We start from the raw sequence: 26,585 nt of genomic DNA, 5'->3' as shown, positions 1-26,585 counted from the left end.
ATTATAGCTTCAAGCTAATTCGAATCTGCAGTCCCTATTGCACACCTCTATAACAAACTATGCAACAACAGCAATAAAACAACTCCTCTGCATGCAAGTACGCAGTCTCCACGGTATTTTGACAGTTTGTCTTGTAGCCAAATAGTCACAGGTTTGATTCCTGACTTTGTGTAACATCTTGAAACACACTTACATGAAAGTACACCGTTTGTCATGTTAACGCTCAAAACAGACTTGTACGATGTAGACCTGAGCATGTGTCCATCCATCCATAAACGTGTAAATGCAGAAATAGCACTCTATGCTTAGTACCAGTTGAGCGTCGCCATGGCAACAGCATCACCTTTTTCCTCGCCAGTTGGAGATGTTTTTATAATATCTATGAGAATCCTCTCTCTCTCTTTTTCTGATCTCTGCCAGGGGTAAGGGGATCATACGTTTGGTCGTGTGTTCAGGCCTATCTTTCCACACTAAATCTCCCATAATACTGGACACATTTATGACTCAAGGACCATGGTCATGATCATGGTTGCTGTGATTCACAATTTTTGAAATACCTATTTTATTGACTGAGCCTATCATAAAGCTTGTATTTTTAGCAGTATTTGCCATTTTACGATTTGCTTTAGCAAAAGGCATTTCCTGCAATTGCCAAGGCCACATTTTGGCCTTTGTCGTGACTCAAAAACATCCATAAACAATTTTGGCCTCATGTTGAAACTGGAGCATCTGTAGATTACTTCCATACCGATATAGACTAGGACGCAAGAACGAGAAAATAACAGTTAATACAATTAACATCTAAAACAGCAAATAGACTGTAGATTTATATTTCATTAATTCCGCCTGCATAAGTATCGATACACCATGTTTAACTACTGTTTTTATAACTGCACTGTTAATGTGGTGTTCATTTACTATTCTGTGCAAGATTAATACTAATAATAATTTTAGCTGATGCTTTAATATATCATATGATATTTAATATATATATATATATCAGAGGTTGCAGGCATCTGGAGCAACTAGGGGTTAAGTGTCTTACCAAGGGACACAATGGTGGATAATCACCAAACCTAATACATGTATGCATGTATACATGTGATGTGAAATGTGAGATGAAATTATCAAATGCAGGCGTTACTATGAAATCCAATAAAACTGCTATGAAAATCATGAATCAGTTTAGTTATTAATTTACTACTTATTTGTAAAATGTATTTATTTTATATAAGATATTATCTTATATATTTATCAATGAACACTATTGGGAATTCAGAGTTTTTTTTATTATTATGTTTTCTATGCAGCAATTCTTACATAATGCTAAAGATGGCCATTTCATTTAATTTCCAGTGTTACTCTGTGCACATGACAAATAAAGACATTTGTCTATTATAAGCATGTAATTACAGCTTAATTTAAAATACAAAAAAAATCATTAGTTTATTGCCAAAGCAATATAATGACAGCTGCATTTAAGATGTATAGTATTGCCTATATACCTTGTGTAAAGCTAGAATTTAAAACTCTAAAATAATTAAATCTATCTAAGCGTTATGCAACATTTAGCATTATTACAAATAAAAATATATGGACTGTATTAAATGCTAAAATGCATTATTTACACATCTACTGTAGTACAGCACAGTAGGGTGCTGTGTACAGATCGTCCCCTCCCCCTTGCATCGTCATCATAACACGGAAGCAGTTTGCAGACGGGGGAGCAGGAGAGGCGCAGACACAGGGTGGGAGGTTAAGACAAGGAAAAATTGCATTAAAGAGAAACGGAGAGAAAGGTAGAAATAGGTGCAGAAAAATAAAGGTACACAAGTGAACAAAGACACAGAGCGAGCATCATGGCGCTGATCCCCTCGCAGATTCTCCGGGTCGCCATCCTGCTGTCTTATTTCTCCATCCTCTGCCACTACAAAGCTTTAGACATGCCGGCACACCAGACCTATGGAGGCAGCTGGAAGTTTCTGACCTTCATCGATCTGGTAGGATTTAATATTTAATTCCAGTTTTAAACCCAAACACCCGGTAAGCATGTAACGTTAGCTCCCCGCGCTGAATGAACTGTTTTAAATGATTAACGTTATCAGCGTTTCCGCATCCTGACCCTTGATCGTTAACGGGAAATGAGGACATAAAGCTGCGATACTTTACACCAAATTGTGTTTGGAGTCGCTTTTGAAGACGTGGTTGACTGGTGAGCTGAGTGGCGGCTGAACCTGAACAGGTGTTGTGGTGCAGAATGCACTCATGTCACAAACGGTCCCCGGGAGCGCGCCGCGCGTCAAGTTCAGAGCTTCCAGACACCTCGAAGCTGCTCAGGTGTCAGTTTCAGAATAACAGCCACAACCCCAACATCTCAGTCAGTCTAAAGAAAACATCTCACCCTGCTTCCTTTTTTTTAAATGGCAAAGGTTCTACTCACTGCGAAACTTTGCCTGGGGAAATGTAAACATAGGCTTTTCCGGTCTGCGTGCCGTAAATCGTTTCGTCTGATTTCACGGGGAATCACCTGGTGGCAGCAATTTGATATGATACTGATACTTTTAAGTTACAGTTTTACTGATTAAATAATAAAGGAATACGTAAATAATTATAAATATGAATTAAATAAATTAAAATACCAAGAACATAAAATTTTCTTTGCACTTTCTTAAAGATTTCTTCATCTTCTCAAACAGGCCATGATTTTTTTCAGAGCAACTTAGATGAAATATGGAACTTTCTTGTCACAAATAGTGCATCTTGTATTTTTATGTACTTTTCTGTATTTGGATGTTTTCTTTTGAAACTATTAGTTGACTGTTTAAAATAATATTTAAAAAAAGGCTGCACGCCTGATTCTCAGGCCAGATAGGTTTCCACAGTCATGTGACACAGACCAGCTAAATATGTCTGCATACAAACGTTGTCTTTAAATCCAGGTAAAATACCTTAAATAATCATATGGAGAAATCAAAATAGCAGAACAGACATCAAATTAACATCAACAGTGAGGTTTTAGAACATTTTGGGCCCAAAAAATTTGCAAAAAGCTTTTTGCATCTGTGATTTTTATATTTTCAAAGCTTCTGTACGAAGCCGGTGAGGGGCCGTAAACATAGGCTAAGCAGTGTCATGGATTCTGAAGTAACATTAAATTATAGACGATTTAAAGACGATATAATGACCAGACACAAACACACACAGCTCCCAGTGATCCCAAACAATGCTCGCATTCATGCATCCACAAAGAGGCAGCTCTATTAGAGACTAACTCTATTAGCCAGTCATTCACAAACATAGCATGTCAACTTAAGCAATAACGTCTCACAGAGTGTTAGCTGTGAACTAGCCACAACAAACCAGCCATTTTAGACAGACAGCAGAAGGTTACCTTCTCTGTGTAGTGACTAATGTTTCCATATGAAGATCAAATCAATGTACATTTTGTGTTTTTTCTTTTTATTGCAGTAGTAATTTATTCTAGGGTTATTTTGTGTTTACTAGTCATGCCTCCAAAAGCCCAACATTGTGAGGTGTTCAGAGTGCTATAAAACATGAAAATAAGATGCCTGTACTGTCTGAACTTTTGCTTGTTGCTTTATGCTGCTTGGGTTTTTTTTTTTTTTGAGGAAACAAGACTTGCCAGGGATGTTAACCCTGTGTTCGCAGTGCATTTTCATCCTTTGATAGCCGAATCAGGTATATGTGTTTGGCTTTAGTTTTTTCTGTATCTAATAACATTTCGATTGATAATAGGCCTAAAAGGCTATTAAATAAAATTAGACTTTTTCTTAAGTTAAGGCCTTTTTAAAGGCAAAATAATGCCCTCTGAAGTGAATACCTGTGTGTGTGTGTGTGTGTGTGTGTGTGTGTGTGTGCGTGTGTGAGCGTGAGAAACAGCTGTGTCATATTTTCCACATTAGACCTCTCCTCCTGGTTAACTGTGCTGTTAATGACCTGTACATACCAGCAGCCAAGAAACCCACCAGTACAACATCTGGCTCTTAATGTTTGTGTGTGTGTGTGTGTGTGTGTGTGTGTGTGCGTGCCAGTTTGTGTTATCGTATGAACGTGTGCAACATAAAGCCCTGCAAATAAGTGCTACACTGAAACACAGACATAGTTGCTCTGAGATCCATTTCACAAATGCAGGCACTTTAAATGTGTGTGTATGAGCCTCATCGCTTGCTAAGTTCTCATATTAACAAATAATTTACAAACCAGGCAAGCTAATATTTGTGCTGACATCCACACACATTTCATTTGATAGACACACACAAACATGCACCGAGGTAACAAGCAACACAAGTCAAGTTAGGTACCAGTATTTGTAGACAAAATGATTCTGAATCTAACCTACACAAACACACACATGACTGGAAGCGAATTAGCATCCGATAGCTTTAAAGCAAAAATGTCTCCAACGTCCAGTCATCCCCACACCTGATACTCCCAGTGGGAGATTAGAGGAGGAGGAGGAGGAGGAGGGTCAGAGAGGAGGAGACATGGCTGTGTGCATCCTCTCCATCTTTCTCTGGCAAAGAAGGTCAGATCCATCACTGTGAACATATTGATGGGAGTGTTTCATTACACACAGGGAAGGCGGTCAGAGGACAGAGCTGGTTTCTCTCTCGCCACGATTCCTTTCAGAAGGAAGAGGATGTTTTTTTTGCAGAAAAAAAAGGTTTGAGTGTTTCACTCTGGTGGAGAATTTATTCACTGTGGACAGTTTCCAACATCCAACATATAGGAGTTGACTGAAAAACAGTTGCATTCACAAGCTTAGATCTGGTTACGGAAGTCGTTTTTGTGTCTTTGTGGTAGAAAAGGCTGAACTATACTGATCAACAAGAAGAAGAAGAGATACTTGATAGTCATCGTTTGGCTTTTTCTTAAATATCAAAGGGTTTTGGGCTTCTCATATCCCACACTGTTTAAAAATATAGCTGCTGGTGACGTATTTTGAATTCCTTTCTATTTTATTCAGAATATGGACGGCGTTACATCACATCCAGATACTTAGAGTAGCCTTATAAAGGGAACCGGTGAGGCTGTATTTTAAAAATGGGAAGTCAAGTACAGGATATGTTTGGCATTCAAGTGGGTTAAGTTTGAGAACACTGTTGCTATGTGACGGGCAATAAAATGGAAATTGCTCTGCTGTCTTTTAAAGACGGTAAATTGTTTTGTGTTTGTTGGATTTCATTTTAGTAAAAAAAAAAGAGTTCACCCAAATTAAAAAAATACAACTCATCAAGTTGGGAGTTATCAGAAAATGTCAGCAAAGTCAAGCTTGTCAGTTTGTCATTCAAATGGACTGAAAACGGCAAACATGACGATAACTGAAGGTAGCACAAAGTTATTTTTATCTGTTTTGTCCTGTTTTCAAAGGTGGACAGTGGATAAATGACATGACACGAGGGGGGAGAGACAGATGTACAAAACACTTCCAGAGGCAATGTTGTAAAATCATGAATCTACCATATAAGAGGCCCAGTGTTCACCAAAAATGACCAAAAACATCACTTTAACCTTATTATCATGATAAGGATTAAACTGTCCTGCTCAAGTTTTATGAAATTACTTCACATCATTACGGCCATGGACTTCATCAAACCTTAGAAACTGAACAGTGAACTTATATTACAAAATACAGCAACTAACATCAAATACACTTAAAAGCACTACAATCAAAGTAGGTTAGTTGTTAAAAGTTTAAGGCAGCTGGCTGGATATTTCTTTAAATGCAGCACAGTAAATGCACGACGTTGTGAGGCACATTTATAATAGGCTCTGAAAAGCAACTCCCAATCCCTCTGCAGGCCATCTTTGCTCTAAACTATTAACAGCAGAGCTAAAGATGAAGGTAATGTGCGAGAACCTGATGCAGAAACACGTACACTCCGAGATGAAAATGTTTAAACTTGAGGGACCTGTCCTGTGGCTTTATGACTCCAATTTATAATCGTACATTAACAATAAAAAAGAAGGGGGCGTAATATGAGGAAAGAAATTAGTTTCCTGGTTGAGTTATGAGATCAGTCAAAGACTGAGCTGTTGTGCAAACACAGCACAGGTACACTTAGCACTCACTTAGTCTGTGTGTACAGTTGTACGTTGTACAGTTTGGCGGTTTGTGGTGAATAAACACGGACCACAAAAACACTCCAGCTGTCATACTTGTGTAACAAACAGGTTCTCCAGCTGGCTGTGTTCTTACATGCCCATCTTAGATTTATGTCAGTGTTTCCAGCCCCATCCTCATTTGAGCATGTTGAAATGACTTTGGGGGGGGGGGGGGGGGAATGTATGAAATTACTGACTGAAGTAGAGGAAGGAAAGTCAGGTTAAGGAAAAGTGTGTGCACCACAAAATGCTGTGATTGCTATGAGTGTAGTTTTTGCTTTAATGTCTGGTTGCTCTCTCTCATCATCTCTGTCTCCTGACTCCTCTTTTGTTCCCTCTTTCTTCTCCCTGAAAAAATGTCCTCTCTTTCTCCCAACTCCATTTCTTTGAAGCATGTAAGCTGTTAAAGAGCTTGCTGAACTCTCTCTGTCTCTCTGTAGGTGATCCAGGCGGTGTTTTTCGGAGTGTGTGTCCTGATCGATGTGTCCAGTTTGCTAACTAAGGGGGGCGACAGCAGAGAGCAGGAGCGACAGCTCAGGAAGCTGATTGGCCTGAGGGACTGGATGATGGCTGTACTGGCCTTCCCTGTCGGAGCGGTGAGTGGATGGATGCATATTACACATGCACACACCAATCGCCTGGGGAAGATCAGCCTGGCTTGCAGGAATCAAAGGCTTGAGTTATGCATTTGCGTTATAATCAGCTGTCTCTTGGTCTCCCATTTGTCTTACTACCACTCTCGCCTTTCTTTGGTCTCGCTGAAGGCGTTTCCTCTCTGCATATGGAGTGTCAACATGGCTTCATTTACACGTAGCAAGTAAAAATTCCCCTCATATTTGTTGCGCGAAGCACGGAGGAATCCATGTCTCATTAACAAAGACTGCACATTTAGGCCATTTATTTAGATTTTTTTGTGTTGTCACGTGGGTTCAGTTTGCCAAAGGCACTCTCAAAAAGTCATCAAGTTTGAGGGCGTAGTTAAAAGCAACAATAAACTTTTCAACAGTATTTTCAAGTTATATAAAGGCTTGTTATCAGCAAACACAGATACTGCTTAACAGATATGTGAGAGAGAACTAGAGCGGAGTTTAAGCGATCAGGCGTGGTGCTTTTTCTGTTCAAAAGATTTCCTACAATGTGACGCATTAATTCTCTTTAGTCAACAGGTAGATTTGATGGTGACGGACATGGAGTGGCTGCTTGTAATGCATAAAAGTTCGGTTTGAGACACATTTGAACTCTCTAATGAATAAAAATAATGACAATTCCCAATTTTTTTAAATCAACAATTGTTCATTCCTGGAAAAAATGCCATCAAATAAATGAAATAGGCAATCGATAACAATTTTGAAATCAGCTGAGAAAATAATCTCACCAAAAGATCTGTTGAGTTGCTGTTGAGGCTTTCAATCATGTCACATGGTCTTCATCAGCCGATGGAGTTTGTCCAGTTGTAATAGAATTGTAGATTTTTAAATTTCCATTTTTTCCTGAGCTCTTTAATGATTCCTCGTCCATGTTGGCTTAAAAGGGTTCAGCGTTTAAAAGTTTATTGTTGAACTTGGAAATAGCAGTTGTGATAACTCTCATTTTAATAGCTGCTCTGGAGCTCTTGGTCGTGTCACATGATCTTTATCAGCAGATGGAGTTTTAATAAGCTAATGGCTTCAAAGGTTGGAAATGAACTTTGAACCTCAATTTTGAGTGTGTTTGTTTTGTTTCATTTATCAAGCAAAACTACCAAAGAGCTTCTCATTCAAATTTAGCAAGGATTTTCTGCTTTTCTCTGTTTTGTATTATTGCGGATTAAATATCTGGTGGTGAGAAAAAACACAAGGAACTTGAAGACGTCATTAAAATAATAAGTAGTTTATTTTCTGTCAAAATATGCAGCACAACCAGCTCCAGTGTCAACATACAGATCACTGTGGACCTTCAGCAGCTCATATCAGGGGAAACTCAGTGAAATCTTGCTGTGAATAAACAGAAGAGAGGAAACAATGTCGAGTCGTCCTCTGTTGCTTCAGACAGCCAGACTGTGACCTCTGTCTGATCCTCGGGCTGTTCTCCCAACGCTGGCAGACTCTACTCGCATGGTTCTGCCTCTAACACGCACACTTTTATTCAAAATTTCAGTTGGCAAGGTGCCCTGTAGCTGCCGCACTGACATACTTGTATGGCTGTGTGACCACAACCATGTCCTACTGTAGGTTTCGACACACGCACACACACACACACACACACACTGGCCGTAATAACACACTGTGGATAGCTAACCGCCCTAAGTAACCAGAGTGCCAGGGAGAGGCTACAGCACACACAGCTCTCTCTCTGACACACACACTTATACACACACACACCCCTATAGAAGCCGTCAGCTGGCTTGGTGCCGTGTGTGTGAGTTCAGTTTACACACAGTACAATAGACATGATTATCACCCCAGCTAATGTCTGGAAACCTATCCTGACTGATAGGGAAAGAGTGTGTGTGTGTGTGTGTGTATGTGCTTGTAGCCCCAGGTTATATGTGTTGTATATATGCACGAGTGTGCAGGTGCATATTTTATATGTATGTATGTGCGCGTGCATATAGGCATCTACAGTGTAGAAACTAGAGGAAGTCTGTGTGTAAATGTGACCCACACGGACAGAGTGTGTGCGTGTGCATATGTGTGTTTCCTGTCTCCACTGGTCTGTTGAAAGCAGAGAACTTGCCGGTCAGGGTACAATGGGGGGGTTAGTTTTGAAACCTTGAAGTGGAACCCAGATGACGGTCAGGTAATTCCACCCCAGTCCGGCAGAACATGTTCTGGCCCTGGTCCAAACTGTCTGAAGGAGATTCATTAGACCAAGAGTTTGTTCACTTAGGACATGTGGGACAGAAGTTGGCTGTATTAGCCCGGTCTGCCATTGGGATGCCCTGGACGCACAGCTAGAGGCCAAGCGTGCCAGCTGCTAACATCATGATATCTCGTCATGAATTAAAGTGTGGTACAAGTCGCACTTGCTTCTCTAACCACTGAACCACGACCACAGTGTATCAGAACACTGTGCTAAACAAAACACTGTATGTTCATTAGGAAAAGTTCAAATGTTCTGCTGTAGCATGACAAATAAAATGTTTTGATTAAGGTCACCAATGAAGAGAAAAAGTATTCAGTCAAGAACATAAAACAATTTCTTATCACTGACCCGGCAGCACGGCACAGGTTGGGTAACTAGTTCAGTAATGTTGCTGCATTCTTTATTTATGTGTTTTTGTTCAGCTGCTTAGCATTGATATGTGCTGGATGAGGACTGTACTGTTTGCTAACTTCCTTTTTTTCTCTGTCCTTCTCTAGTTTGTGGTGTTTACGTTCTGGACTCTCTACCTGTACGACAGAGAACTGGTCTACCCCAAACTACTGGACAACTTCATCCCGCAGTGGCTCAACCATGGCATGGTGAGTCGTTTAATTCACTGACAACTGTTAATAATTGGTCAGTGAACATGAAACAGCTGGCTGAGGACGGTTTCAACAGAGACCACTTAATAAGAAACTTGTTAAATCATTAAAACCGTGATAATGAGCAGCCCATGACGAGTCGGAGATAACATGAATTTCTGCTGACACTGATATCTCCCACTTGGTGAAAAGAACTGCAGACATCTCAACAAACTGTTGGCAGAATAGCTTCATAGACATCACAGCTGGCAGTTGCATCAAATTAATAATAAATAATTTTATGGGAGCTATAAAATGTTTGTTTGTATCTTCTGGTTTCACTGCTGCAAAAACGCAACACAACAAAAAAAAGCTGATTTAGGCTTTTTATCTGGTGTGACTACAAAGTTAGCACTAGGGCTAACCAGTTTGGAGTCACACGTGAACACTCCCAAGTCAGAAGGAGGGGTGATTTTCCTTTATTCATTGCTTGGATGTAGCATCATCTGTCACTTGAGTTTGAGTGAACAACTAAAGTGGCTTTAACCAAGCTGAGTGGATTTCTACTAATGTAATTTACAAATACAATAATTGAACTTTTAAAAAATCATTGGCAGAATTGGGAATGATAAAATTACATCAGTACAATAAAACTGTTAACTGCAACTGTTTCCCCCTCTCTTATTTATACAGTATCTCACCAAAGTGAGTACACCCCTCACATTTTTGTAAATATTTGATTATATGTTGTAACACTGAAAGGAGAGTTCTTTGCCATGAGGTGCCATGTTGAACCTCCAGTAACCAGTATGAGGGAGTGTGAGAGCGATAACACCAAGTTTAACACACCTGCACCCCATTCACCCCTGAGACCTTGCAACACTAACGAGTCACATGACACCAGGGAGGATAAATGGCTGATTGGGTCTAATTTGGACATTTTCACTTAGGGGTGTACTAACTTTTGTTGCCAGCAGTTTAGACATTAATGGCTGTGTGATGTGTTATTTTGAGGGGACAGCAAATTTACACTGTTATACAAGCTGCACACTCACTACTTTAAATTGTGGCAAAGTGTCATTTCTTAAGTGTGGTCACATGAAATCAAACAATAATCAAACATTTACATAAATGTGAGGGGTGTACTCACTTTTGAGAGATACTGTAAATATATGTATTAATTTATTACATGCAGTTTTGATGGGTCAGGTCAGGGGATCAAGTGCAGGACTCAAATCTCCCCCAGGGGGAGTGAGGAATTTTTTTGGAGAAGAAGAACATCTAGGCTACCTTGCCTAGCCTGCTGTGGGATAAGTGGTACTAAATGGATTTGTTAATTAATGGATCCTTATGTTGGAAGTCTACATGGCGGGGCATGTAAAATAAGTCGTTGATCATAAACTCTTGATAAATCTTATCAGTGGTCATAGCTTGTGCTTGTGAACCTCTGAATTTGAATAGAGTCAATGGCGGATCGCTGGCTTTGATTTGCCATCTTGAGGAAGTGGGTTTAATCTAATGTTTAGACAGAGACTAACATGCTGAGCACCATATCAACTGACTGATAACACCGTCAGCCGTGTGTGTGCGTTTAAATCAGCCTGTGAGATAATCAAAACTCTTTCCAGCACTTTGTCTGTCAATGCAAAACCTCCTCATAAAGCTTCCTCCTGCCAGAGCGTGACCCACAGGGCTGCGTGAGGTGAGGTGGTGTGTGTTTTAAAAAACCATCATTCCCATAAGTGAAAGACAAAGACAGCGAGTGTCTGTTCGTCTCTTCTCATACTCCAGAAGATGATGTAATAGCTGAGTGGTTGCTATAGCGGCGTCGCCAAAGGACCAAAACAACCACAACACCATCAACGGCTGTGTGTGTGTGTGTGAGATGGGTGAGGCACAGTGTGTACATGTGTGTGTGTCTGAGTCCAGCCTTGTTGTAAATATTTTGCGGTATTCCATGGTATCACTGTTGTTTGTCTATACTGACTGCCATGACAACCATGTCGCCATTCCCATTGGAGGAGGGAGGGGTCGAGAGATGTGAAACGAGGGAGAGAAAAAGACTCAGTACTTTAATAAATCTTAACAATGAAGCCAGAAAAGTAATGAAAGTGAGTTATAGTGGGTCAGGAGGAGCTTTTACTGGCTTTACAGACTTATGTGCTTCATTTATTATGATATAATAATACTGATACTTGACTTAATTACTTCACACAAACAGACGTGAAGCGCTTCTGTAGTTAGCAATCTTTTGCATTCGCTATGCGTGTGGGTGGACAGCGGGCTATGCAGAGAGCTTCCTATAATAGTTGACAGTTGGCGTTTCAGGTTTTTATTGGAAGCAACTGTTAAACTACAAAAATTATATTGAACCACAAATTCAATAGTGGTGATTGAAAAAGATCACAAGTCATAAACAAGGGTCAGATGTAAAAATACATTCATGCAGTGAGAAGGAAACTGCATTCAGAACAGTATAGATGTACAACATGTAGTAAATATAAACATCAGTATAAGGATTAAAATGCATAACTAGCCGTTATGCTAGCCGCAGACAGCTAGTGTAATAGCTAGCTTGGTTAGCAGTAATGTGATCACAGAAAAAAAAGTGTACTAAATTACAAATCAGCAATCATCAGTCTTAATAAAAGCAGAACCTTGGGCTGGACAGTTAATTGAAAAGTAATTAAAAACGTAATTCAGAGCCTCTAAGCGGTGTAATTTCCACATGATGGTTATTTTGGTTATGTAATACTGGTAATATTGTGTGTCTATGTACTTTCCCTTGAAACACCACATGCGTAGTCACGTGACTCCGGGTCCAGTCAATTCAATTCAATTTTTAGCTTTATTGGCATGAATGTGAAACAACAATATAGCCAAAGCTACAAATAAATTACAAAAGAACAATTTTATACAGTTTATTACTCATTATAAAATGATAATAATAGTATTATTATATTAAAATAAAGTAAATAAAACGCTGTGTTAAAAAAAAAAAATCAAATATTAAAATTTTAAATTTTAAATATAAAATTAAATAAATCAATAAAACAGTAAACGTGTGTATATTAATAGACAAAAAAATCAAATGTATGATGAAAAAAACATAAAAAAATTACTAAAAAAACTTGTTTTCAGCGTCCTTCCTGCCGCTCGCGCTCTCTCATTTGCTCGTCCACTCACTCACTATGCAAACACATTGCACTTAGTTATGGTAAAAGTGACTCTTTTGACAGACTTAACTCTTCAAATCTCATTCATTAAAACCTAACTAAGAACTAATCGCTGCAGCCCTCTAGTGGGCGATGTAAAAAAAACAGCGCGGTTCTCAAACACAGAAGGCTGCCTGGTTTGCTTTAACCGACAAAATAAAATGCACAAATTCACCTCTTGATCTTTCTCTATCATCGTTCTATAAAGCCCCATGCGGCCACAAACAATTTCAAACCATGTAAAAACCACAGAAATATGCTGTCAATATTCAATTACCACTACTCCGGCTAAATCTGTCTATTTTCCACAATCTTTCCTGGGTATACAACCAAACCAGCCATATATAGGCTATGTATATATAAGTATAATTCATTATATTTCTATAGTGCTCATTCATACAGTAGCCTAACGTCCCTATCCATGAAGAAAAAACGATATATTAACATCAGATTTGCGGGGAATATATTGAAGTAATAAGCTTTTGACACACTATATGAATAAAATACACTCCAACTAATTTAATAATAATCTGGATAAAGCCACCAAGTTCTTAAAAGAACTCCAGCACAGAGAGAGAGAGAGAGAGAGAGAGAGAGAGAGGAATAAAGAAATAAACACATTATATTAAACGCAGCAGTTTGGCAGGTCTGCACGCAGAATGGGCCACATCAGGTCCGGATTCTGCAGACAGAGAGAAACAAATATGAGCACATCGCTCTCAAACACTGCCAGGTTGTTCACCAGTCAAGAGCTGTGGAACAACAGCACGGCTCTGTTGGTAAATAAAAAGTAAAAGTTAACGTTGCTTTCTCTGCGTAGACTGTATATAAAAAGGTTCTCTGGTGGACCGGATCAGCTGTTAGCTGTAAACACTAGCAGGACTAAAGTTACGGTACGGCTGTGTTAAAACTATAACACAACATCACTGCTCTGTAATAACGTTATGCTTTATTAAATGTCACATTAACAAAATAGATATGTCAGTCCAGTGACTGTTACCCAATAACCGACTTGCCTCTCATTCTCTGGCGCTGGCAGTAACTCAGCCTGCCCAATGAACAAAAGACTGAGGAGGACCCATGTGAGTGGTGAACGATTAGTTAATTCCTGCTTCACAGTAGCTGTCGCGTGACAACAGCTGCAGTCTGACGAGTGAACGTAAGAGATTCACGCATGCGTGAAAATGAACAAATTACTCCCTCAGACTACCCGTTCCTCCCAAGTCATATACAAAATTAGGTCAAATGAATGAAACGCAACACTAATTGCACTGCAGTTAAAAGACCTAACTCCACTGCTCTTATAACAGAATAAGGCATGACTTAATACATCTGTCATGGCCAAAATCAGTTTGATTTACAATAATGTTTGACAATTCCTGCAATGACATTCACATCTCATGTGATTTAAAATGTACTTTTTAAAGTAGCACTATTGTGAGAAAGGCTGGAGCTCAGAAACAAGCGTCCAAATCAGGAAAACAGCTTAAATATGACAAACTGGATACTTGCACTTGTGGGAAAAAAAAACATCCTTTGTGTATTTGCCTCTTCATTTTTAAAGAGTGGGGTTGATCTGTACATGGGTGCATGTTTGAACAATACATAAAATTCTTTCAAAAACCTGTTTTGTTAGCGATCTCACCAAGTAATGTATACTTGGGTTGTGTGTTACGACCAAAGATACAGTCTTAGAAATAAACATAATTTTATAAGTATAGTTGTGTTTTTTCTTATTTCCGACACCACTTATCGTCTTGCTAGAACTTGCTTTCTGCTGTTTTAGTGATATACATTTGTTCAGATGGGTTTGACATGTAAGTTTAGCTAATTGTTGTTGCGTTTACTTTAAGCCAAAGCCTCTGTAACCAAGGGGAAAAAAACTGGCCTGGCTGACAAAGAATGTCTTTCTTTATTAAATCATGTGATTCAGAGGTGGGGTCCCCCTCAGTTCAGTGTCTGTTACTAAGAGAACAACACTTATCAAAACAAAATCTGCACTCTAACCTGCTTTTCTGTCAGTTAGGATCAGAGTCTGTGAAGGTAATCCAAAATAGTGTCCAAACAAGTATAGCAAAGCCAGTGTGTTTGTGTGTATGTGTTTGTGTCCTTGTGTTGTGTGTTAATGTGTGTGTGTGTGTGTGTGTGTGTTATCCGTTACCCTTGCAGTTCATAAAGGCAAACACACACACAGACAGACACACACAGTCAGGTTTCCTCAAGCAACAGAAGATTATAGCCTCATACTGGGTCCATTGACCTGTAACCCACACACACACACACACACACCACACACACACACACGACAAGGACACAAATATATTCACACAAACACCACACTCTCTTTCTCTCTGTAGTTTTGTTATAAACACTCTGCTGGCTGTGGATCAACTGTTTGTTAACATCTGGTGAATCATTGTCGGGTTTAGGTCAACACAGACACACGCACACGTACATACAAACCTGGGTTTAGCTCTTAACCTTGATCGCTTGTGTGCTGTGCCAATGTGACAGCATGTGTTATTTTTTAGGCATTTAGTGACTCACACAGAAAGAAGCAGCAGTATAATCATTATTAATCTTACCAATAGTAAACAAATTCCAAAGGTTCTCCATGATGTTTTTTAATGTATCATCAATTTAACTTTCAACTATTAATTAAAAACTAAAAGCTCATGTATTTACTGTAAACAAATGAGCTTTTGCTATTGTAACTGAATACATGTGACACATTTCATGTAGCACCAATGTACTTTTGTAGGTACTGACTTTGCTGCTGCTGTTTTGAAGATGAAACTTTAAATTGGATCGTTCATGAACATACAAGGTGAAGTTCTCCATGATACTTTCATTTGTTTACATCAGCAGGATAGCCATTACTACTTTTACCGATTAATGTTGAGAGAAAGATCTGATACTGACACGTTGGCTACTTATTGGTCATTTTTGTACATAAACAAACATGTTTGATATGGATCCCTTAGCTTACTTTGGTTAAAAACTTTGACCAAGACATTTTACAATTAACAATAAACTTGTCAGGCAAGGCAAGTTTATTTGTATAGCACATTTTACCAAAAAAGTGCTTTACATAAAACATAAAAGCAACATGGGGAAAAATAAGAAAAACACATTTAAATACTTTATAAATATAAGTGTCAAATAGAAAATAAAATCAGGTTAATTTAACCAGTAAACCTATTTGTTCGCCCTTAATTGTAATGGGTTATGAATAATCAGGCTTTTCACCTTCCATTGTTTGCTTTTTTGATTTCTGATCTCTCACACCTCGTACGATATTTATTTCTTCTTATTCACGATCGTCCCCATGAATCCAGATTGTGTCGTGTTACAATCTTGGTAAAAGCCGTCAAAACAGCGTGGAAAAACGCTGTCAGCGCTCTCTTGTGAGACACTTTTTAAGCGACACACTACCTCCAAACATATTTTCGCATTCCTGTACTGACATTTCCGTATTTCCACCTTGTATGACATATTCGCATATACTGATAAACAGCATCTATAGTAAGCTAAGATCAGCCGATTGATCGGTTTAGCTTTAATCCACTCTTAAAGTGCACATTTATTTCAAAACACAGTGTTGCAACAAAAACAGAAGTACAGGATTATAGGAATTAGACTTTTTTGTTAAAAATAATGCAACAAAATAAGTAGTTCAGAATTAAAACTTGATAATGTTATAATCAACAGCCTGCCTGTCTGACATTAAATGGCTTTAGTGCACAGTTTGTGCTGCAGGTTGAAACAGGTTCAAATTCAGACTTCACTGTGTGTGTTTTTTAAGAGAGTGGAACAGGATTGTCCCTCTGTGACATGATAAGCTCCTTAACTTAGAAAACGGTTGAGCAACTTGTCAGCAAGAGACTATTCATTTTGACTTTCGGAGTTCAAGTGGAGTTCAGTTTAAAAATCTTTAGCACTGCAGGGACGCAGACGTGAGCAACAAGCTCTGCATCATTTGCTCCTTAAACTCTGAAGCACCCACCAGTGGATTCATCTTTAAAATATTATGTTGTGAGGCCAAAGATTTCAGAACCCACAGAAGTTAATTCAGATGTTTTTCGGGATTTGGCGCCCATACAGTTTCAAAGTGTAATTCCTCTGTCATAAATATGGCAGCTGTCCACCTGCGTTTGTTATAATTACATTACAATCAAAAACTAGCAAGTCAACTACTTTGCTAACACAGGCAAACATCAAGCAAGAGCGACAACACAAGGCAAGGCAAGTTTATTTGTATAGCACATTTCAACAACAAGTGCTTTACATAAAACATTAAAGCAACAAGGGGAAATTGAAAAAATAAAACACATTATAAAAACAGGATATAAAACAGGGTAAAATAGGACAGTAAAAGTTACAGTGCAGTGTACAATCAGGGTACTGAAAATCTAAAAACAAACTAAAAATCTATGGCTTTAATTTAATTAAAAGCTGTGGTAAAAATAAAAGTCTTCAGTCTTAATTTAGAAGAACTGACAGTTTCAGCAGACCTGCAGTTATCTAGGTGTTTATTCCAGATATACAGAGCATAATAACTGAACGCTGCTTCTCCTTGTTTAGTTTTGACTCTGGGGACAGAAAGCAGACCTGCCCCAGACGACCTGAGAGGTCTGGATGGTTCGTAACGAAGCAGAAGATCAGAAATGTATTTTGGCCCTAAACCATTCAGTGCTTTATAAACTAACAGCAGGATTTTGAAATCAATTCTTTGACATACAGGGAGCCAAACTAAAGACCTCAGAACTGGAATGATGTGATCCACCTTTTTGGTCTCGAGCAGCAGCGTTCTGAATCAGCTGCAGCTGTCTGATTAATTTCTTAGGGAGCCCTGTAAAGACACTGTTACAGTAGTAGAGTCGACTGAAGATAAATGCATGGATAAGTTTTTCCAGGCCTGCTGAGACATAAGTCTAATCCTTGATATATTCTTCAGGTGATAGTAGGCTGACTTTGTAATTGTCTTAATGTGGCTCCTCAAATTCAGGTCTGTAGTCCATGACTACACCAGGATTTCTGGTTTGGTCTGTGGTTCATATCATTACCGATTGAAGCTGAGCACTGACTTCCAATCATTCCTCCTGGCTCCAAAAACAATAACTTCAGTTTTATCTTTGTTCAGTTGAAGAAAATTCTGGCACATCCAATCGTTGACCTGCTCAATACAGTCACTCAGTGCCTGTATGGGATCATAGTCCCCTGGTGAAATCGTTAATGTAAATCTGTGTGTCATCTGCATAATTACGGTAACATATTTAGTTGTTTTTCATAATCTGAGCCAGTGGAAGCGTGTAAATGTTAAACAATAGACAAACAAGGCTAGACAACTGCGACAACCGCGTCGCTCTCCACCAGCAGCAGCATAATGTTGTTTGAAAACTGGTGAGCTCTTCCTCGCCACCTCCGACGTCTTCTTTGGTCTCACGAATTTATTACCTGACATTTAACATTTTCAACTCTTACAAATTAGTCTTTGGCTCAGTCTGGGCCACCCAGGACAAATTTGCATCTCTTTGTTTCATCAAATCTAAAGTGATTCCTCACTTTCTGTCACATCTTTTTGACAACCAATCACAAACTTAAGTACCTAATATAAAGAAACCACCTAACCAGCTTCTGTTTCATTAGCTTCTGTAGCTGTGTTTTCTTAGCCACAGGTACGCCATGTCAAACCCCCGTTATGACCCCAGTCAGTTGTTTCCACAGGTTCCCAAAGCTGTAAACTCGTGCCTATCCAGGGAACTTTGTTGTTTTGACTAAATATGGCACCCTTGTGAAAGTTTTTTTATTAAGGGGAGGGGGAGGGTGTCCACACTCCGCCTGGGGAGACACGTTGCCCTTAAGGTAGGACCCGGCTTTCAGAACCCACAGCTTTCAGGTCACATCCTCTGCTTCTAAAAAGCATCCTAGAACAACTCTATTTACAATGCATGAATTTCAGTTTTTCAGCGACGAGATGTTTGACCCCGTGAACCTGCCTTCAGCCATGTGACCCCACCCACCCCCAGCTGTGTGTCTCTGTGTGAAATGGTTTGTCCCGTTTTTAGCCCCACACCACAGGATCGAACCACCTCTGTTTGCCGAAGGGGGGGAGTTTCCACAGAGGCAGAAAGCTGGCTGCTCGAGCGAAACCACAAACAGACAAAGAGAGAGAGAGACAGAGAGGGAGAAAGAGAGACAGAAAAGGAGAGAGAGGACAACAAAGAGAGAGAGACCTAGAAAAAAATCGAGAGAGAGAGACAGCGAGAATAAAGGGAGTATTATTTACGAGCGGCAAGTCCTCTCAACAGAGACTAAACTTAAACACGACCAACAGACTGGAATTCCACTGAGGCACACTGGGTAAAACTGCAGCGTCAGGATGTTTGTGTGTGTGTGTGTGTGTGTGTGTGTGTGTGTGTGTGTGTGTGTGTGTTCAGTATAATGATGGGAGGGAAACCTAGAATTTAAGACCCCAGGAGAGAGAGCTATTCTGTCCCTCTCGCAGATGCTGTTACTCTTGTTAGTTTGCACATACTTGGCATCTTCAGTCTGACCCTTTTTTTTTTTTAAATCCTCTGAGGGAATCCTGAGAAGCTCATTGGTCAAAGTAAGGTGACACTGTGACCGCCTCCTTAGCTGTACAGTATACAAAGCCCTCTGCAAATACACAAGTTTGATTTTCTTGTTAAATCCACTTTGAACATCTGACAGTTGGAAAACTGTCACTGAATGTCTTAAAATGTGGTGACTGTGATGCCAAACTCTATGAATATTAAGTGTTTCCCTTCATATTTGTGCTCTTGTCAGGCTGAAAAAGCCTCTGAAAAAGAATTGACCAACATGAGAGACTAAACCTTTCACCGTAAAACAGGATGACCTGTTAGATGAGAGGTTTTTAAAGTGTGAGGCCTCCCTAGGCGGGCCCCAAACAGTTGCATGGGAAGCTCAGTGAATTTAAGGAAAAGAGTTTTACATTAGTTATTACATTAATTATAAAAGGAGATCACATCCTATCTGTGTAATTTAGTTAAAGAGAGAGTGAGTGTCAGAAACTAAGGCATGGTTTAGTACAGACCTTTTTTCATGTATTTGATGTAGTCTTAAACTATGTCAATCAGGAATATTAGGCTATTCATGATCCCATAGGCAGCCAGGAATTGAGCATACTAGTATATATTGCTGCTCTTACTAGTATGCATTGTCAGTTGTAGATCTCGTGCTGTATTTGATGCTTTGTTGATGCTTGTATGTTGTTTCTCAAATGTAAGTCGCTTTGGAGAAAAGTGTCTGCCAAGTGAGTAAATGTAACTATACAAGTAAGCTAAGGAGGAGTGAGGGGGCACTGTTTCCCAAGCTTTGATTGAGGAGAGGCCCACAGTCTCAGATTATGAAAACCCCTGCATTGGATGAATATTAAATAAAGGTTAATACAAATATTTTTAGCTATGAAGCGTAACTGAAATCAATGAAAGACTTTTAACTCTACAAACGTAGGTTATTATTTCACCCTGAAATACCCAGGCTTCTCCACAGTTTATAGTCTAGGTGTGCCGCCTCGCTTGAAATAAAAAGTGCATCCGCTAACGTCATGCAAATAATATTAGTTTATATTATTAAGGTCGCGGGGAAACGAGCGGTGTTGAGATTGCTAGTGAAGACAACATAATACCGCCACACAGCAATACTCCTACTCAAGGCGAACCTTCCCATCAACCCATGTGTGAATGAAAGAATGTAAACACAGTTGCTGCAGGGAATAGGCTAGAAAAAATCCTGCTGTGGTAATATCAACAAGTGACTGTAGTCCTGAAGCACTAAAAGAAAGATGCAAACTGTCATGAACTAGTGCATGCAAATAAAAATGTCTAAACAACTTGGCAACGGTATGTAGTCTCTGGATAGACCAAAGTGGACGATTTCAAATGGGAAAGAGTTTTATCCCAAATGTAACTGATATTATTGATGTTTGGGTGCAAAGTTTGAGCTTTCTGAGTCTTGATACTTTGTCAGAGGGATTATAGGAGACACATCCTGGATTAAAAACCAACACTTAACCATAGTGTAGCAGCATCCACACCTTCTATAGCCCAGCAGCGTCAAAGCAAACACCTTTTCGTCATTTCTAAGCATCAGTATGGGATTAATTAACAGATGGAAGAATGTTTTTCTCATCACAACATCACGAGGTCGACCGGCTCGACTGCCGGAGACAGAAGAGCTCAGCAGTTTGACTTCGCCCGGGGTGAACAGTCTGACACACACACACACACACACACACACACACACTCTGATCTACAGCTGTGCTCCTGAGAGTGCAAATGAGGTAAGAGGTCTAAACTCTCCTGAGACAATTACGCCTGCTGTGTGTGCGTGTGTGGAAGTTTGTGTGTCTTTTTTTGTACATGAGTGCACCCTTGTGGACAAACAGATTAGTTCATGCGAAGGCAGACGAGCTGAGTATTTAAAGGGAGAGTACACGCCTCTCTCGTCATTGCTCACTCAGAAGCTCCGCCACCCAAATTTCAAATCTTGGATGTTTCTCCAGCGTTGAAACTTCGCCTTCGCCTGGTTATATAACTTTCTTCTCTGTTTATACTCTTCTGACCTTTTCCTCTTTGGCTGTTTCTCAGCCATCTGTCCTTCTTCATAGTGCCTGGAGTCTAGCACATTTGAATGTGCCTGTGTATCTCATATATATATATCTCCCACTGCCCCCCTTGCCCCTCACTCCAAAAGCACCCACGCCACCTGTTTCTGATTGGCTGGAACAATGTTGTGGGCAAGGTCCACACCACTTTCTTTGTCTTCCATTTACAGAGCCAGGGCTGCGTAGGACAACCAGATATATTTTTCAGATTACACAGCTAGCAAACCGTGAGAAAATAGACACAACAGCCGGAGGCGATTGATTGATTCATTTTATTTGTGATGTTTGATTGAAAACATGACAGGTGTTAAAAGCATGCAGAGCGAATATTACTGGTTGAGGGTGTGTGATTTCATGAGTGTGGCATGTTTGTTTACTGCTGTCTGATGGTGAGTCACAACAACACCCATTAAAAAACAATTCTCATGTGTGTTTTGTGAGAAAAGGCCTCACAGAAAATAGCAGCACATGCCATAACCTCCATTAAAATTGTTTGTGTGTTTAGATGGATTACAAAGGTGTCTCTCTCACACACACACACACACACACACACACACACACACACACACACACACACACACACACACACTGTGTATATAGATCAATGAATTATTAAAAGAATAATGAGAAAACAGACTGAGATCCAGTCACCATTTGGGTTAAATGTAAAAAGTTCATTTATCCATCATATTATAATATAATGTGTCAGATAAATAAATCAGATATTCCAGCACAAATATTTGCTTTTAATGAATCCTACTTTTCACTAAAGCAGCTTTACATTGTCACTGAAAGCTGAAGTCAGGGGCACTTCAGGGGTGAAGTACTTTAAGGTGCAGTACTACAGTTGGCCCCTAGATGGCTCTAATAAATCATGGGCTCCGTAGAGATCCATTCAAAGAGTGCAACCTTTTAAGTAAAAGTAGTAATACCACTCTGTGAAAATACTCCACTTCAAGTACGAGTCTTGCATTCAAAACCTTACTTACTCTTACACAAAATGTCTACCTCTGTAGGGATCTTTTCCCTTATGTTGTCAGACACTTACAATAACAATCTGAGCCTGTCAGTGATAGAAACAAGCTTTTCAGTCGCTGTACTTTGACGGGCGTAGTTGCCCGCAAGGATTACATTGCAGCCTTGTTTTACCGCTGCTGACTGAAGTGCGCTCGATCAATACTGGACCAATTTCAAAAAATGTTGTCCCAAAAACATGGGAAAAGTAGTATTATCATCTAAGTTTTATGAAAGGATGAAAGCTAAAGTACTCATAGTGCAGTAAAAAGTTCCGTGTTTCACTGTTATATCTGATGTTTCTGGATTAATATGCCTGTTGCATTAAAGTTATTGTTGCATTTTACTGCTAGTTTAATTAGGAGCAATGCATCACATTATATATGATATCTTTGTATGCTGTCCTTTGACAACTGCTTATCTCTAAAAAGTAAAGTACAAGTATAATAGTTGTAGTAGTCAAAATAGAGGCTAGCAGTAAACCCAAAATCCAGACAATCCATAACAGTTTTTGTGAACTATTGTCTGTCTTCATATATTAAGAAACATTTTAACACATGTATGTCTCTGTCCATCTCTCCCAGCACACCACCGTTCTTCCTTTCATCATCATCGAGATGAGGACCACCCACCATCGGTATCCCAGCAGGTCGTGGGGTCTGGCAGCAGTGTGCTGCTTTGGCGTGGGATACATCCTCTGGTACCAAATGTTTCCTCTTACACTCAATAAACACCTCATACACTACACATCCAGTATATAATGAACTAAGTAGTCCTAGGTGCATTTAATAAATAGATAATAGGTATAGTTTGGTGTTGTGTAGCCTTGTTTACAGTAGCTTAGTTTGTGTCGGGATGAATTTAATTGTACTCTTTATCCAAATTTTGTTCAGTTTGTAGAGTTTGTTTAACCCAGGCCAAGCTTTATTTACTTGACTTATTTTTTAGTTTGGTTTAGTTCAGTGTGGTTTTGTTTTTATTTGTCATATGTTTAGTTTAACTCTGAGGTCCAGTTTATCTTAACCATGCTAGTTCAGGCTTAATTTGCTTGAAGAATTGTGAAAAATGTTGATCATTGTTTCCCAAGGTGACATCCTCAAATTCCTTCTTTTGTCCACAACCTAAATATATTAAGTTTACTGTCATAGAGGAGTAAAGAAACCAGAAAATGTTCACATTTGAGAAGCTGAAATCAGAGAAACGGAATTTTATTTCTTTAAAAGGGACTCAAGGCGATTAATCAAAATAGTTTAGTCAATTAATAGTACTCTCTAGTTGAAGTCTGGTTTAAATAAGACCTGTCCAGATGAGTTTAACATTGTTTCAGCCCAGCTGTTTGCATGAATTTCTTTTAATGGAGCGTGTTTTGCAGTTAAAATTTGTTTAATCTTTATGACTAACTGTTATCCCAAATAAAACATGTACTCTGAATGCATATTAACTGGAACTTTCTGTGTCCCCGCCCGCCCAGGACGTGTTGGGTGCACCAGGTGACAGGTGTGTGGGTGTACCCGGTGCTGGAGCGCATCACTCCGCTGGCTCGAGTCATGTTCTTCAGTGCGATGACCGTGGTGATTTGTGTTTTCTACACCCTCGGAGAAATCCTCAACAGCTACATCTGGGACCAGCCACACACAGGTACACGATACACACTGCCACCCATCCTACCAATGTAACATGGCATGCAGCCAAAATGCTCTAATATAAATAAAGACATTTTGTCATCTGTCGAGTGCTGAAGTTGGAAAAATGTTGAGGCTTACAGGATAATTATGGTTATTTTGTATTTGGACTAATGTGGTTTTCTCTCCAGTTCACATATATACATGGCTATAGCAAATGCTGATTAAAAAGCTCCTTTGATTGTAAAACTTTTTAAATGTATGCTGTAAAATGGTTTTATGGATGTTCAACATTAAACAAAAGTCTGAGTAAAATGAATCCGCTAAACATTTTAAAGCATCAATTTGTAAGAACAGAAAAGGTGATTTGAATGAGAAATAGATACTCTCCAATTTGTATGTTTATATTTCTTGTATGTAAACATCACGTGAAAGCAGTGTGACATGAATGTTTTCCATCCATCAAACGTCTTTAGATAAAACACTCAAAGACAAAAGATTCACCCACTCTCACTCTCAAGAGGTCACAATCTCCGAAAACTAAAAAATGGCGTGGGTAGATTTTAAACAGATGTGCACGAAACCAGGATCTGCGTGTTCATTTCACAGACTGATGAAAGTTTGAATCTCTGTTGTGCTCACTCAAAAGTTCTGCTGTCAATAAACTTTTTTTTTTAGATTTGTTGATCAATCGGAAAAGTGGTAAAAAGCAGGAAGAGGCGAGCAGAAAACGATGAAACATCTGCCGACCAGCCGCCTCCCCCTATCTCTCTCACACACACACACACACACACACACACACACACACACACTCTCTCTCTCTCCCCCATCCATCTGCTCAGCAGTCCGTCAGATAACACTTCACCTACACCAGAGAAAATCTGTGTACATGACTTTCTAGACGCTTGCAGCCTTGGTCTCTAGTTTCCTCTAACACACACACACACACGTACCTTTACAGTCTGCTGACTTTACAAAGTTCACTTTCCTTTCTTTCTCTTTGTTTCTTTCTCTCAGAAAAGGTCAAAGGTGAGTGATCTTCTCTCGACTGCTGGACTTTAAAATCGGCCCTCGTTGGATGGAAGAGGACAAGTTGTGCTCCGCCCCCAGGGACAGCACAAGAACAGAAAACAAGTGACCTCTCCAGAAGTGGAAAAGACCATTACTTTTGAACTGTACCCATAAAAATAACATAGGAAAAGACGGAAACATAATCATTTCAATGTAAATAGAGAAAAAGGTGACAAAACTCATCTTTTGTTTTTTTCTCTTATTCTGTTGTTTTTCAGTGGCAACCGTGTTGAGTCTGGCTTTGTTATGTGGAGGATGGTGAACAAAATGCACAAACATACATCTCCACAAAATGTTGGACTTTAACATTGACATACTGCACACACAGAAACACACTAACAGTGTTTGTAATCTGCTTTTATGGTATGAAGTAGGCCTACTTATCAAAGTGAACAATTCCTTCATAAGCTACTATGAAACTACTGAACATCAATAATGTGTTAAACATCATTATTATTCATCTTATGAGTCGCATTACATGTATGGAAGAAACTAGATGTTGGCGCAAAATTAATAAAGTTTGATTGGAAAATATTTCCTGTTAGTCTGTCCAGTCTGAATCCTGAGTGAAGGCTCGCCTTCTGACTGCAAGTAACTACATTTACATTTATGTGACGCTTTTATCCAAAGCAACTTAGGATTGCCATATATGTCAGAGGTCGCACACCTCTGGAGCAACCATGGGCCTTGTTCAGGGACACGTTAGGAGCAGGGGGGAGATGAACCCGGGTCTCTCACACCAAAGGCATGCGTCTTATTCATTGCGCCATCACCACCCCTAGAAGATCCAGCCAGACCTCATAGAACCTGATCTCAGGCAAGATGAGCAACACACTGCATCTTCATGGGTTTAACAAATATGATAACTAGCTAATGAAGTGACCGATCATTTATAATGTGCGTGTGTCCTGTTTAAGACACAGAAAAGAACCGTTCTCTACTGTTCCACAAAAAAAAAACCCAGAATGATGAGCAATTGATCAGATTAAGGTTGGAGGGATGGAAAGAAAGACAGATGTTGGTAAGTAAGACAGATGAGAAAACAGACAATATAATAAACTTTATTAATATAGCATTTTTCTTAACAAGGTTATAAAGTGCTTTACTGAAGAAAAAAACAACAACAACAGGGACCATAAAACATAAAGTTAAACATTTCAAATGGCAAGAGTTGGATGGATAGAAGTAAGATTTAACAAGGGATTTAAAAGATGTTAATCAAGTATCCAGTCTGTGAGCTCTAACAGCCAAAGCCCAACAAGCAGATACACAGGAAAGTGTAGGGTTGGACGTACAAAGTGTGTGATCTCTGCGCCCGAGAATGTAGTTTGCTACCAGCATCAGTCTACATCCAGTAGGTTTCTTTTAACCACGACAGAGGTTTTCCCAAACCACAACCAAGTAGGTTTAGTTCTGTAAACTTCATCAGACCTTTACCAAGTCATGTCAGTTTTATTTATGT

General features: G+C 39.4%; 1 protein-coding gene across 1 annotated transcript; it reads left to right on the top strand.

Moving 5' to 3' along the window:
* Positions 1–1,696: 1,696 nt before the first annotated feature.
* On the top strand, positions 1,697–25,657 carry aig1 (androgen-induced 1 (H. sapiens)). Its single transcript, XM_038726583.1, has 6 exons — positions 1,697–2,000; positions 6,567–6,722; positions 9,468–9,569; positions 23,015–23,130; positions 23,902–24,068; positions 25,070–25,657. The coding sequence occupies exons 1-6, from the start codon at positions 1,860–1,862 to the stop codon at positions 25,087–25,089; spliced, it is 702 nt and encodes a 233-aa protein (XP_038582511.1). The 5' UTR covers positions 1,697–1,859; the 3' UTR covers positions 25,090–25,657.
* Positions 25,658–26,585: the final 928 nt, after the last annotated feature.

This window comes from Micropterus salmoides, unplaced genomic scaffold (genome assembly GCF_014851395.1).
Source record: "Micropterus salmoides isolate LMB-PRFRI ecotype aquatic unplaced genomic scaffold, ASM1485139v1 Ms_hic_scaffold_18, whole genome shotgun sequence".
In the NCBI taxonomy this organism is placed as follows: domain Eukaryota; kingdom Metazoa; phylum Chordata; class Actinopteri; order Centrarchiformes; family Centrarchidae; genus Micropterus; species Micropterus salmoides.
This window is presented reverse-complemented; position numbering and strand designations above follow the sequence as displayed.

Coding starts and splice junctions, on each gene's coding strand:
- aig1 (XM_038726583.1), top strand. CDS start 1,860: ATGGCGCTGATCCCCTCGCAGATTCTCCGGGTCGCCATCCTGCTGTCT. Junction 6,723..9,467: donor TGGCCTTCCCTGTCGGAGCG/GTGAGTGGATGG, acceptor GTCCTTCTCTAG/TTTGTGGTGTTTACGTTCTG. Junction 24,069..25,069: donor CTGGGACCAGCCACACACAG/GTACACGATACA, acceptor TCTTTCTCTCAG/AAAAGGTCAAAGGTGAGTGA.